Source organism: Myotis davidii, unplaced genomic scaffold (assembly GCF_000327345.1).
Source record: "Myotis davidii unplaced genomic scaffold, ASM32734v1 scaffold125, whole genome shotgun sequence".
Classification (NCBI taxonomy): Eukaryota; Metazoa; Chordata; class Mammalia; order Chiroptera; family Vespertilionidae; genus Myotis; species Myotis davidii.
Window position 1 is genome coordinate 4,845,868 of NW_006299390.1, and position 13,759 is coordinate 4,859,626.

Sequence of the window (13,759 nt, forward strand, 5' to 3'; positions counted from 1 at the left end):
GTATTGTAGAGACTCCAGTGTACGCTCTTGCCTCCTTTGTCAAATATTAACTGAGCATAATGGCTTGGGTCTATTTCTGGGTTCTCTGTTCTGTGCCACTGGTCTCTATGTCTGTGCTTGTGCCAGTACCACAAGAGCCAGTTTTGAGAACCGTGGCTCTATAATACAGCTTGATATCTGGTATTGTGATCCCTCCAACTTTGTTCTTCTTTCTCAGCATTGCTGTGGCTATTAGGGGTCTTTTTTTTTTTATTCCAGATGAATTTTTGGAGAGTTTGTTCTAGGTCTGTGAAATATGCTGTTGGTATTTTAATGGGTATTGTATTGAATCTATAAATTGCTTTGGGTAGTATTGACATTTTAATGATGTTAATTCTACCAATCCATGAACATGGTATGTTCTTCCATTTATTTATGTCTTCCTCTATTTTTTCTATGTCCTGTAGGTTTCTGAGTAAAGGTCTTTTACCTGGTTAGTTAAGTTTATTCCTAGGTATCTTAATTTTTTTGGTGCAATGGTAAATAAGATTTTTTTTTAGTTTCTCTTTCTGTTAGTTCATTATTGGTGTGTAAAAAAGCCATAGATTTCTGGGTTTTCATTTTGTATCTTGCTACATTGCTGAATTCATTTATTAGGTCTAGTAGTTTTTTGATGGAGTCTTTGAAGTTTTCTATGTATAATATGATGTCATCTGCAAATAAGGACAGTTTTACTTCTTCTTTTCATCACATTTATTGATGTGCTGATATTGTACCATCCTTGCATCGCCGGAATAAATCCCACTTGGTCATGGTGTATGATCTTTCTAATACGGTAATGCTGAATCAGATTTGCTAGAATTTTGTTGAGGATTTTAGCATCTATGTTCATCAAGGATATTGGCCAGTAGTTCTCTTTCTTTGTGGTATCTTTATCTGGTATTGGGATTAGGGTAATGCTGGCTTCATAGAAAGAGCTTGGAAGTGTGCCTTCCTCTTGAATTTTTTGGAATAGTCTGAGGAGGATAGGTTTTAGTTCTTCATTGAATGCTTGTTAGAACTCCCCTGTGAAGTCGTCCGGACCAGGGCTTTTGTTTGCTGGAAGATTTTTGATTACTACTTCAGTTTCTTTGGTAGTTATTGGCCTATTCAGTTTTTTTTTAAATTCTTCCTGATTGAGTTTTGGAAGCTTGTGTTTTTCTAAGAATATGTCCATTTCATCTAGGTTGTCCAGTTTGTTGGAATAGAGTTGTTCATAGGCTTTTTTTCCTAATCCTTTGTAATATTTACATTTTTTATTTTCTTTGTCATTTCAGCTTGGTTTGGAACTTATCTGCATTTAGTTCATGAGAAACCTCAGGTAGCTACCATAGTTTAGTAACTTAGTGTTCATGTCTCTGATAGTGTTACTCAGACTTTGAGGAGATAGTGGGGAGAGAAACAACCCAGAGAAGATTAGGAGGATGCAGAGATAAGGAAAGGAGGAAGTGGGAGATCGCTGAGAGGTGTCAGTCATATGGCATGGATGCTAGTGGTACTCTTTCCCTTGGCATAATATACTTTTTACCACATAATATAGTTTTTACCCTGTCCTGGTAAGGAAGGAATAATATAGTCTTTACCCTGTCTGGTAAGGAAGGAATCATCCTTCAAAGTCTTTTCACTGGGCTCTTAACTTTTGCCCTCTCGAGTTCTGGTTCACTCTGCACATTTTCAGCCATTTTTTCTACTTTGACTACTGGCCTCCAGACCTATGTTTTAAATTGCCTACTGTTCTTAGGAGGGCACTGTAGGTCTACCATTTCCATCTTTCTTCCCAATTAAATTTCTCCTCTTGCATATCCTGATTAATGGTTCTACCAACTTTCCAGTTTTCCTTTACCACCTTTTCCCTCTCCCTTTCCAGCCCAGTGTCATTTCCATGAACTTTCATAAATACCGTTTCAGAAAACTCCTTCTCTATCTTTGAGTTCTCACATTTTCAAGATATCAAGTAACTTTACCTCCCTTGGTCTTTTTCCACATCTCCATGTTCAAAGGAGAGGTAAAGGGAGCAATTGATAACTGTTTCTATCACTTTCTTCCCCAGGCAGGGAAGGTCACAAGTTTACACTGCACCTTTTATTTTCTCTTTTTGCCCCTTTCCTCTCCACTAGAGTCCATTTTCCTCCCTCCCTCTGCCACTCTTAAATGGTCTTTGTCCTGTGGTTCATTCCTTTGGCCTTTCCATGTCTCTTAGGATCATGTAGAAAGAATGGTCAGAAGACTGGACTTGTGAGTCTTGGCAACTCTGTAGAGATGTGTTCTGAATGACTAGAAAGCATCAGAGTGCCCTGGCTGGTGTGCCTCAGATGGTCGGAACATCATCCAATACACTGAAAGGTCGTGGATTCAGTTCATGGTCAGGGCACATACTCAGGTTGCAGATTCAGTTCCCGGTCAGGGATCTCACACATTGATGTTTCTGTCTCTCCCTGTCCCTCTCCCTCTCCTTTCCTCTCTCTAAAAAGCAATTTTTAAAAAAGGAGGTTGGGGAGAAAGCCTTGGAGCTCTGTAGAGCACGTGAGAAGTATGGTCTGTCTGTCCCTTTTGGTAATCTGGCAGGAGAAGATCGGGAAGGAAAGGGACTTGTTTGTATAAGACAGAAACTTTCTAGGCTTTGATGAGTGTGTTAACAAGAAATCCTAACAGGAAACTTCCCAAAGAGTGTAGTTGGAGGTAATATGGAGAATTAAATTAGCCTCATAATTAGAAGGTCTATAATCTAGTGCTATGTTTTCCTCTTAAATAAATCATTTAGACCTTTTTATACTTCTGATTCCTTATTTCCAAATTTACCATTTCAAACAGGGGAGTTCTAATAAAATTGAATAACTATAGTGTTAAAAATAACTTTTTGGTACATTAAAAATAACTTTTGTTGTTGACCCACATGAAGGCAATACACTAGTTTCTTTCTTGCAAAATTGATACTCTGGAGAAAATTCAAGGGTTTATTTAAATATAATTAAATATAATTACTTTTAATAATGTTCTATGATTAATCTTCACTGAGCACATTCTAATTTTATGTCGGACTTACATTATATTTCTACTAACCATTACCTTTGGATAGCCATTATTTCACCCTCTAGAGACTCTGAAGAGGACTCTTCAAGCATTTCCCTATTAATCAAAAATGTCTTGTTTATTATTTTCTATGTCATATCTTATGTACTGAGAAAAATTTAATTCCTATAAATGAAGAACCTCAATTGTTGCTACACGATTACTGATATTTTTCAGAGTATTTCAGTGGGTGAAAGAGGTTACTTCTTTATTTTCTTTGTGTTCTTTATTTCTACTTCTTCCATTATTTAGAACCTTATATAAAGTCTTTCCTTTTTTCATATATATTTATGTAACTAAGGTTCTATGTCTCCATTGTATATTAAAATAAATTTATCTGAGATATTTAAGTTTATATACTAATGGTAAAGTATTTCGGTAAATGAGAATGTTAAAACTAATTTAAACCACTAACTGCAACTTAACTTGATAATTACTGATATATTTCTTAAAAATAAAACTTTAAAAACATATTATTAATCATAATAAAATGGGCAAAATTTTTATCCTAGATTTTGCTCAAAGACCAAGTAATTTTGACCAAGAATTGTTTGATAAGCTAAGACATGTCTCTTAGAATTGCTGTATTTGTAAGATCTCAGAACCTATAAAATAAGCTGAACTATGACGTTGATTTACATTTTTATTTTATATGATGGATACTATATTTCTAAATTATTTGTTGTAAAAATGAGGTGGCCATTAAAATTCTGAGAAGTAACTACAGGATTTTATTATTAACAGATCATAATCTCTATCAGTAACCCATCCAAAATAAGGTAAGTCCATTTAACATGCTTCTGAATTTTTTTTTTTAGATCAAAGAAAACAAAGAATTCAATTGATAAATCAACTGAGACTGACAACGGCTATGTATCCCTTGATGGGAAAAAGACTGTTAAAAGCAGTGAAGGTGGAGTACAAAGCCATGAAACTCAATGTGAAACTATTCAATCAGAAGAGACAACCTGGAACAAAGGAACAATGAGGAACATTCCTAGTAAAGTAAGTGTGGGTTTTTTTTTGTTTTTTTGTTGTGTGTGTGTGTGTGTGTGTGTTTATTAGTTAAGGTATTACAAATGTGTCCTCATCCCCCCCATTAACTCTCAGCCCTCCCCCCCGCACACTCATGCTCCCATCCCCCTGTTGTCCATGTCCATTGGTGTAAGTGTGGTTTTTAAAAAATAGTTTGTTTGTGTGGTTTCACATTAACTAATGGGAAATAACTTAGACATAGTGGTTTTTCTTGAACTATATTTTTTCTCCCGAATTTATTCTCTGAACCTTTACAAATCACACTGATGAAGCTGAAAATCTTATAAAGTAATATGAATAAACTTTACTGTCAATATAATTAGTGCCTTCTTGAATTGATTAATGACTCAAATTTTTTCAAAATGTTAAAGCACTTTAATAATTTCATAGTTGGTGCTTATTAAACCTTGCCTTTTCTTGCCCCATTTCCATGTGTATAAGAATTTCTTTTAAATTGGACATTAAATTATTCTAGAAACAAAACTAGAAACCTGATTTTCCATTCATGTTTTCCATAAGAAAATATTGCCTTGTTTTTCCTACCTTTATTACCTTTGGTGTCAGCACATTTGTTTTGTTGTTAGCTATAAAAAAATTCTTATTGAGCGCATATTCATTAACAGTTGTTTGTTTAGTTTTCCAAAATAATAAAGCTACCCTGGGCTATTGTAGCAAAGCGTAATGTAGATCTTCTGTCTCTATTTCACTGAATTTTTCTTAGTTAAATAATTTATTCTTTAAAAGCTGGTATAATAAAATAATATGGTCAAATTAAAAGATGTTAACTGTTAAATTTAGCAATATAAGCCTGAACATTTGTGTTGAGGAAAATAAATAGAAGAAAAGAAGATTCTCTAATTCTGAATGAAGTATGTGTCACTACTTGACAGTACGTGTATTTTTAGGACCAGTGGCTGTACAATAAATAGTTTGGGACTGCAATGAAATATAGTACATTACTTGATTTTAGATTGTTGACAGATTTGGCTCTCCGATAATGTGAACCTCACATTACTACCAACACTGAACAAATAAGTTCTCAATCATTCAACTTTCAAACACACTTTCTGGTATGTATTACCTACTAAGGCTATATGAAAGAAAATGAAAGTGTCAATAAAACTCATGTTTTGAGTCTCTCAGTTTCAGAATTTCTGAAATCTGGATGTGTCTTACAAATGTATATGTAGATAATGTCTGATATATGCACCCATTCAACTACTAGTCACCTCTTTCTGCCTCATAAGTCATTATTTAATCAGTGGTGGTCTTATAATCGATCACATTTTCAGTTTGTGAAAATAGTATAATTAGTTCATCTCAGATATCTCAGCTTCTTTTATCCTATTTTATATTTTGTAAGCTATTTCAAATCTTTTTGTGGAACAGAAACATTATAGAACAATTTGACAGATGCCTGTGGAATTACTCTTAACATTAAAATACCAGTTATAGTCACTGATTTAAGGTATTTTTTCAGAAAATTAAGTAGCACTAATCACTTTGAGGGTTTTGAAGGTATTTAAAGCAATATGTGCATATGTGTGTATAATTGAAAGTTTTGCACTTTCAAAACTGCAAGTTAAGTTAGACATAATCCTCTTTGTGTACTCCCATTTTAGGATACCCAAAGGACGGTAACAAATGTCTCTGATGAAGTCTCCAGCGAGGAAGGTCCTGAAACAGGATACCCACTACGCCGTAATGTGGACAGGACTTCTGAGAGCATTCTTCGGAATAGAAAGTCACACCATTATAAGAAACATTACCCTAGTGAGGTATATACTTTGGCTTTACATGTATATATACATATCTTTTTTTAAAAAATATATATTTTTATTGATTTCAGAAGGGAAGGGAGAGGGAGAGAGAGAAACATCTGTGATGAGAGAGAATCACTGATCGGCTTCCTCCTGCATGCCCCCTACTGGAGATTGAGCCCGCAACCCGAGCATGTGCCCTTGACCAGAATTGAACCTGGGACCCTTCAGTCTGCAGGCTGACGCTCTATCCACTGAGCCAAACCAGCTAGGGCCATATCTTTTTTTATATGTTACTAATTTATAACTTATTTTAACAATTGAATTAACAACAATAATTATGAAAAGAACATATTGGCCCTCAGTATCAATATCTGATTGTTATATGATCTGGATTTATAGAATAGCAGTTTTAGATTTATGTGTTGCATATATGATAAATAGCCATACATTTGTACTCATTTTGAGTATTTTCTCTGAAGATTCATACATGCAGTTTGTTGTTTACCTTTAAAGAAGCCCATCCTGGAGAGGCAATCTGTGAACTCCTGTGTTAGCCTTTCCCACAATTTGAATGGCTTTATGACTAATTGATTATTGCAAAGTTATTATTCTAAGTGACTTTATGTCCTTGTCACCAGTTATTAAGTTGCCCATACTATTAAATTCAATCTTTTTTCTCCTTTGATTCTATTTTTCTTTATTAACGTTTGTTTTTTTCTAAACCCTTTTCTAACTTATCATATCTCTTGAAGCTCATTAAATAGTAAAAGAGTTTCATTCAACTGTATTTTCAGTGTTTATTCTAAAGAACTAAGAACATTTTATTATCTCCCTTCAAGGCAATTGCTTCTCACAGGAGGCCTCCACAGTGGAGATATTCCTCTCAATTGAAAAACACACCACAAGTAGATAGATGTCTTCTACGCCTCCGCCCCTCCTACCAGTCAGTCTCAGTGTACTTTCTTTAAGTCTCTAATTGTAGGACTTCCATTCAGCCAGATTTCAGGTGGCTCTGAATGATGGTTGTTCTATATTTTAGTTGTAATTTTAATGTTATGGAAGGCAACAAGTACCCGTGTTTACCTATGTCACCATCTTGACTCTCCTCATGGGCATTTTGTTTTTCAAGAGAAGTTATCCAGTCTTTGGTCCATTGGAGGGCCGATACTATATTAGGCTGCCATGGTGTTTGGTACCAAAGGGGTTGGGAATGCGGTGGTGATGTGTCATTCAGTGTGTAGGCTTTTACTTAAGCCCCCTTTCCATCTCCCCCACTTTTCACCCCCAACCCACTTTCTTACCTTTTTCTGTGATATACTATACCTGGTTGGCCTCTTTCATTCACATGTTGGGAAGATGATGGATTACTTAATTATCTGAGGCATAGACGGTATCCTGGGGAATTAATTGATAGCTTCGTTTAAGCATTTGCCTTATTTTCTTCTCTGTCCTGCTTTGTTGACTCCACAACTATCTTTCAATTTTTCTTTCCTATTGTAGATAAGATTGTCATCTAATAAAGATAGTATTTGATGGAAGGCACAATGCAGAAACTATGAGCTTCGAATCAAACTATTTAAATGACTTTGGAAAAATTATTTAACTTCTCTGAGTCTCAGTTTCTGCCTGTGTAATGGGGGGGAGAGGGAAGGAGAACAGCGTCATCAGATTGTTAGGATTAAATAAGATTATGCATAATTGCCTGACACAAAGCGCTCATATTATAAATGCTTATTCCTTTTAAATAAGTAATCCTCTCCTTTTCATTTGACTATATGCTGTTTTAGCTATCTAAAGATTTGAAATAAGCAGAGCAAATCAAATTAAATGAGCTATTAAGTTGAGCTGTTTTTCCTCAGTTCTAAAATTTCCTATTTTTAGTCTGTAATCAGCAATTTGTAATGAAATTCAAAGTGGCCATTAATCACTTAAATATTGCAGATAAAATAGTGTTTGAAATGTAAGCAATTCTAGGCAATAATTTTTACATTATGCATTTGTAAAATGTCCTATTTATTAATCAGTATTTGGCAAAATACTTATATCAGGAATTATAGATATTTCCTTATTCCTGAAATCATGCATTAGTTTCAGTTAAACATTGGCCCTTTAATCTGATACTTATTTCTGTATCTGATCAGCAAGTCTGCATCAGAATTAGTTGTAGATAATAAGCTAGCTTTATGAAAAAATTTAAATTAGCAATTACTGATTGCTTATTACTTCTGTCCTTATTATCTAATGAAAATTGTTATGATGAAAACTACTTATGTTTCAAGTATTCTGCTTGACAGTGAATCTGAAATATTTTTGGTGTGCTTTTTGTAAAAAAAAAAAAAGAAAAAGAAAAAGCAGACTGATTTTTACCCTTTTTCTGTAAATTTTTTTCTCTTTTATTTTTCTACTTGTTTTTCTATTCAATTTAAAAAAAAAAATTTTTTTACTTTTCTCTCAAACAATCCTGCCACAAATGCTCTATCACACACTAAATATACATGGTGTCCCATTCTAATATACACAAGTTAATTGTCAATAATATAACTCATTCAAGATATTGTTTTACCTGTGGTAAAGATGATTTTTGTCTTTGGTAGACTTACAGTGTATTTGAGAGTTTTGATTTATTTGAGTATACGAAATACATGAACATTTAATTAACACATATAATGGAGATGCTAGATAGCAAGACAAAATTTATTGTCAAATGAATATAATAACTCATTGCAGGGACAAAGTATTCACTATAAATAGAAGATTTTAAACTAACATTTGTTGGATCTCTGCTTTGTACAGGTTTGTATTAAAAACGATAGTGCTCATTTAATTTTTAATATCTCTTTAAGGTAGGTAGTTTTATTTCCCATTGTCATGGGCTAATTTTTCCCTTAAGTCTCTAAGGTAAGCCAGCTAGAAAAGGGGTAGAGATGGTAATTTCCTGACACTTTGTTGAGTAGGCTTTAAAGGAGAGAAGGATTTATAATGAGAGGTAGGAATATAATGAGAGGCTGGAGTGGCAACGAACAAGGTGTGTTTAGGAGTTAAGGAATAGCCCATTGTCACTGGAAAAGAAGGCTGTGGTACTGAGAAGTGGAAAACAAGGTCCAAAAATAGCCATTTGAAGAGAAGCGTGGTAGGTGAAGGAATTTGAACTTTATCCAGGAGAGCAGCAGTGGGAAGCCACAGAAGGATTTTGGTCAGAGGAGTGAAAGAACAGTTGTACTTTGGGAAGATTAATCTGTAAAGAGGGTGGCCTTTTAGGTAGGGGTCAATTAGGAGGCTCTTATAGCAAACAAAGAATGAATGATATCTGGTGATAGCATAGAAAAGAGATAAATATAAAACATTTTAAAGGTAGGATTGACAAATCTTAGTGCCAGGATTGCTAAAATAAAATCTAAAAATTTCAGCATGCTTTGCTATAAGGATGGCTGTTATTCTTTATTCAGTAAAAGTTATTTTGAATTCACTTAAATTAAAAGTTTACTCAAAACTATTTATTTTGTGTATTAAAAACTAGGAAAATAGTAAATTTATTAGAAATTATTTAACTTCTTTCTTTTAGCTTTTACTTTCATATCCTAGATTATCTCAAACACATAAATTGACACTTTGTAGCTATTCATGTGCTTGAGATAATCTATGATTATTTGTTCATTTTGTCAATTTATTGAACTTGTTTGAGAAACAAAGACAATAGATACATGAAATCTATTGTTGCTAAAATAGACTAAGTAAGAAAACTCCATTAAACCATCAATTAAAGTGGGTGACTATGCAGTCCATGTGAATGTAGACTAGTCTTTGCCTGCCTGAATTCTGAACATTGTATAAAGTTTAAGAGAAAGAAGTCATTGGTGGGGGCGGATGGGGGAGAGGAGGGCCAAGCAGGGAAAAAAGGAAACATATGTAAAACTTTAGACAATGAATGAATAAAAACAAAGAGAAAGAAGTAAAAAAAAAAGTCATAATCTTTGCATGCAAAGTAACACTGGAGCTGAAATGTGAAATAAATTTTGATATGAGGAAGTTTTGTTACTCCTTAAAAATTAATATGTATTTTTAATGTTTTACTATCTATTTCACTGTTATTTGACAGTGTGTTTATTGTTTTAGCAAAAAGTAGCAATATTTGGTTCTAATAGAATCCTTTGAATTGGAAAGGGTACATAAATTGTATTAATGTCAAAGAATATCTTGATTTCAGGATGCCCCTAAATCGGGTACTAGTTGCAGCTCTCGCTGTTCAAGTTCCAGACAGGATTCTGAGAGCACAAGGCCAGAATCTGAAACAGAAGATGTATTATGGGAAGACTTGTTACATTGTGCAGAATGCCGATCATCTTGTACCAGTGAGACAGATGTGGAAAATCCTCATGTTAATCCATGTGTGAAAAAAGAATATAGAGATGATCCTTTTCACCAGGTCGGTTTACAGTTGTCATGGGCTAATTTGTCCCTTAAGTCTCTAGGATGATTTTAATTTCTAGTAGTAAATTTAAGCCACTGGTGGTTTCTACAGGTTTTTCTCCTTTGAATGTACAAATTTTACAGAGGTGAAGAAAAAGCTTACACTCAATTAAAATATTCTGGTAAAAAAATTTTTTTAATGTGAGCTGTGGTCTGGCTTCATTGGAACATAGAATCTCACCATTTATGTTATGGTTATGTTTCTGACCTTGCAAACATGTTTCTGAGAAGTTGTTGATAAATGGAGTTTTATAAGTCAACTTGTGTTTTAGATGCAATAGTCTTTTTCTCATTCAACAGACTTCATGGTCAGATTTATTTATATCTGTGGTCTTAACTCCACTGTAAGATTGTAATTCACATATATTTCATGAATATCAGATTTGTATCTCCAAGTGCCTATAGTAGTGCTGTCAAATAGAAATATAATGAGAGTCACATATGTAATTTAAAAATTTCTGGTAGCTGCATTAAAAATGTTTTAAAAGGTGAAATTAATTTTAGTATCTTTTATTTAACCCTATATTCAAAATATCACTTCAACATATAACTAATATGAAAAATAGTGAAATATATATATTTTTAATATGAAATGTCTTCAAAATCTATCACAGCACATCTGATTTGGACTAGTCACATTTCAAGTGCTCAGTAGCCACATGTGAGTAGGGTGTACTATATCGGACAACACAGGTCTGTGGGACATCTTCATTTGAATGTTTCACCATTGCCTCAGCTTTAACCAAATACACCACCTTCCCTCATAAATTTATTTTTCTTATGGCATTTAAAATCTTGGTGAATGACATCTTCATTCATCTGCTCACTGTCCAGAAACCTGGTAGTCATTTAAAATCCTCACTGTTCTTACTTTCTTCTCTCTCTTATCCCAAGTCCTCATTCAATCCTAACAATGAAACCAACAAGTAAACTTAGAAAACTAGAGGTAGAAGGGAACTTCCTTAATCTGATAAAAGGTAGCTATCAAAGAACCTTCTAAAAACCTATATATTTAATGTTGAAATTTTAGGAGCATTTTTATTAAAAGCGGGAACAAGAGATGCCCATCATCACTGCTTTTTCTATTAAAATTCTACAGTATGTATGTCTCTGTTTTCAGTTGGACTTAGACAGATTAAAAGTTCACATTAAAGAACAAAATGTCAATAGCAGAAGCAATTTTGAAGAACTATAGGGAACTTTCCATATTGGATATAAAAATGTATTTTTAAAGATATAGTAGTTAAGGTAGTATAGTATAGGTATATGCTATAGACTGAATGTGTCCCCATCAAAATATGATCGCATTTGGAGGTGGGCCTCTGGGAGGTAATTAGGCATGAGGGTGGAGCTTTGGTCCCCACCCCTCTCCCAGAGATGTGAAATGTTTAAGCACATATGTGCATAGGAGAAAACCAGTAGGGAAGAATTAAAGAGGTACAGGAGAAAGTTAAATGATGTGTCTTAGGATTCTAGTGGGAAAAGCCTAGTTAGGAAGCTTAAATTCCTCCTTGACAGGAAGAGAATACATCTTTTGAAGAGTGCCTGAAACAAGTAAGATGATGAGAGAGTTGCTGCCTGATAATCTCTATTCTGTGAGTGCGGGAGGTTAGGGAGTCTGTTAACAATAAGAAGTGAGATGATGGGATAGGGGATTTGTGGATGGTGGTGAAGGCTTGAAGTTATCATTTGCAGGAAATGGGGGTAGTAGAGAGAGAGTATATGTATGCATCTATTCAAACCAATTAAAAAAGTCAAACTGTCACATTGTTGAGGATCCAGCTAGAATCTGAAACCATGAATTTGTAGTTGCTCATTCCAGACAGTTGTGTGATATTCTCTGGAATATAGTTGTAATAGTCGTAACAATAGCAAGCATTTAATAAGCATTTACTAAAAGCTATGCACTGTGCAATGTAATCTAGATGTATTATCTCATGTAATCCTCTCAACCTATAACAGTAGGGTTTATTTTTATTTTATAGCTGAGAAAATTTAGTCCCAGAATTAAATAATGTACCCAAAGTCACACAGCATAGGTGTTCATTAAATAGTTGCTATTCAAGAGACAGGAGAGGGGATGGTATACTGATTGAAAGAATGGATGTGGTAAGAGTCTAGCCATGTTGGATTGAGAAGGAAATGAAACCATGAAGAGACTGATAGATTAGAAGATAGGTGTGTTCAAGGAAACAAGTGTTTTAGAATTGAAGGTTTGAGAGACCTGGCAAGATGAGAGGTGTGGTTCAAGACTCATATTAGAAGTAGAGCAATTCTGTGTGGTGACAAGATCCAGGATGTGGCCATGGGAAATAGCTAATCTTATAGCTAAGATTAAGTGAAAAAAGCAATGAACAGTTAATCCTTGAGAATGGGGTTGATCCATGTGTCATTTGCATATTCATCTAAGTCACCAAGGTAACAACTAGAATTGACCTTTAAGAAAATGGCTGTGAACTATTTCCCCAGAGATACCAGCTGCATAGAAGCATGGACCATGTGTTCTTTTGCTCATTGTTGTGTCACACAGTGCCTGGTACATAGTAGGTGTTTAATAAATATAAGTTGAGTGAATGAGTTAAATGAAATAAACATTTTTCAAAGCATGCTGATTAGGCCTTTCTTAAATGATTAAAAAATTATTTTTAATGAATGCTATACAGAATAAATTTGCCCTAAATCTTTCACATCATTCTGCTCTTTTTTTGATAAGATGAAAATATTTTAAATTTTCTACTCTGCATGTCTAATAGTATTCTAGGTTTCTATTGGTTTTGCTTTTGGGTGAAAAACTTGATTTTACATACATTTCTTATTCTCAGATTTCTGAAAAATAAGCTCAAGTTTTCAGTTTTACTAATAGCCATGTAATTGAAATTTGCTCCCTTTAGTGAAAAGCTACCAGTTTTTTTCTTGTACAGGTAGTCCTTGGGTTATGTCAGACTCGACGTACATCGTTTCGTGGTTATGTCGCCATCTCCCATTATTTATTTTAAAAAAAGTTCCATCATTTCGACATCTGTACATATGTGCTTTATGTTTTTTATAATTTATTTACCACAAGTAAAGGTCAGGAATTGTTATCTTTTAAATTTTTTTACTGTTTTACTTCATTACTGCTGTGTCTGTGCTCCATGTGAGTGACGTAGGTGCTTATGTAGGTGGGTTCCGACTTACTGCGGATGCGTTACGTCGCGCCTTAGGAACGGATCTCCGACGTAACCCAAGGACCTACTGTATTTGGTTTGGAGGACCCTTTTCTGCCTACTTAAGACTCAAAAATCTCTTATGAAGAAACATTGAGCATTTGAATCAGTATGTTCTTGTCGGGATGACCAAATCTGTTTTTGTTTTATGTTCTTTGAATGTATAATAAAATATAAAGCCATATCAAGTGAAGTTTATCT

General features: G+C 34.1%; 1 protein-coding gene across 3 annotated transcripts in view; it reads left to right on the forward strand.

Moving 5' to 3' along the window:
- PHTF2 (putative homeodomain transcription factor 2) overlaps positions 1–13,759 on the forward strand; it is a 72,755-nt gene that overhangs the window by 38,395 nt on the left and 20,601 nt on the right. For 2 of the 3 annotated variants that reach the window (XM_006774912.2, XM_015571260.1), the window contains 3 exons: positions 3,906–4,092; positions 5,745–5,900; positions 10,090–10,308. In XM_006774912.2, the coding sequence (XP_006774975.1) occupies positions 3,906–4,092; positions 5,745–5,900; positions 10,090–10,308 (562 nt within the window). The remainder of the gene's footprint in view (positions 1–3,905; positions 4,093–5,744; positions 5,901–10,089; positions 10,309–13,759) is intronic. The other variant, XM_006774913.2, reaches the window with a different exon arrangement.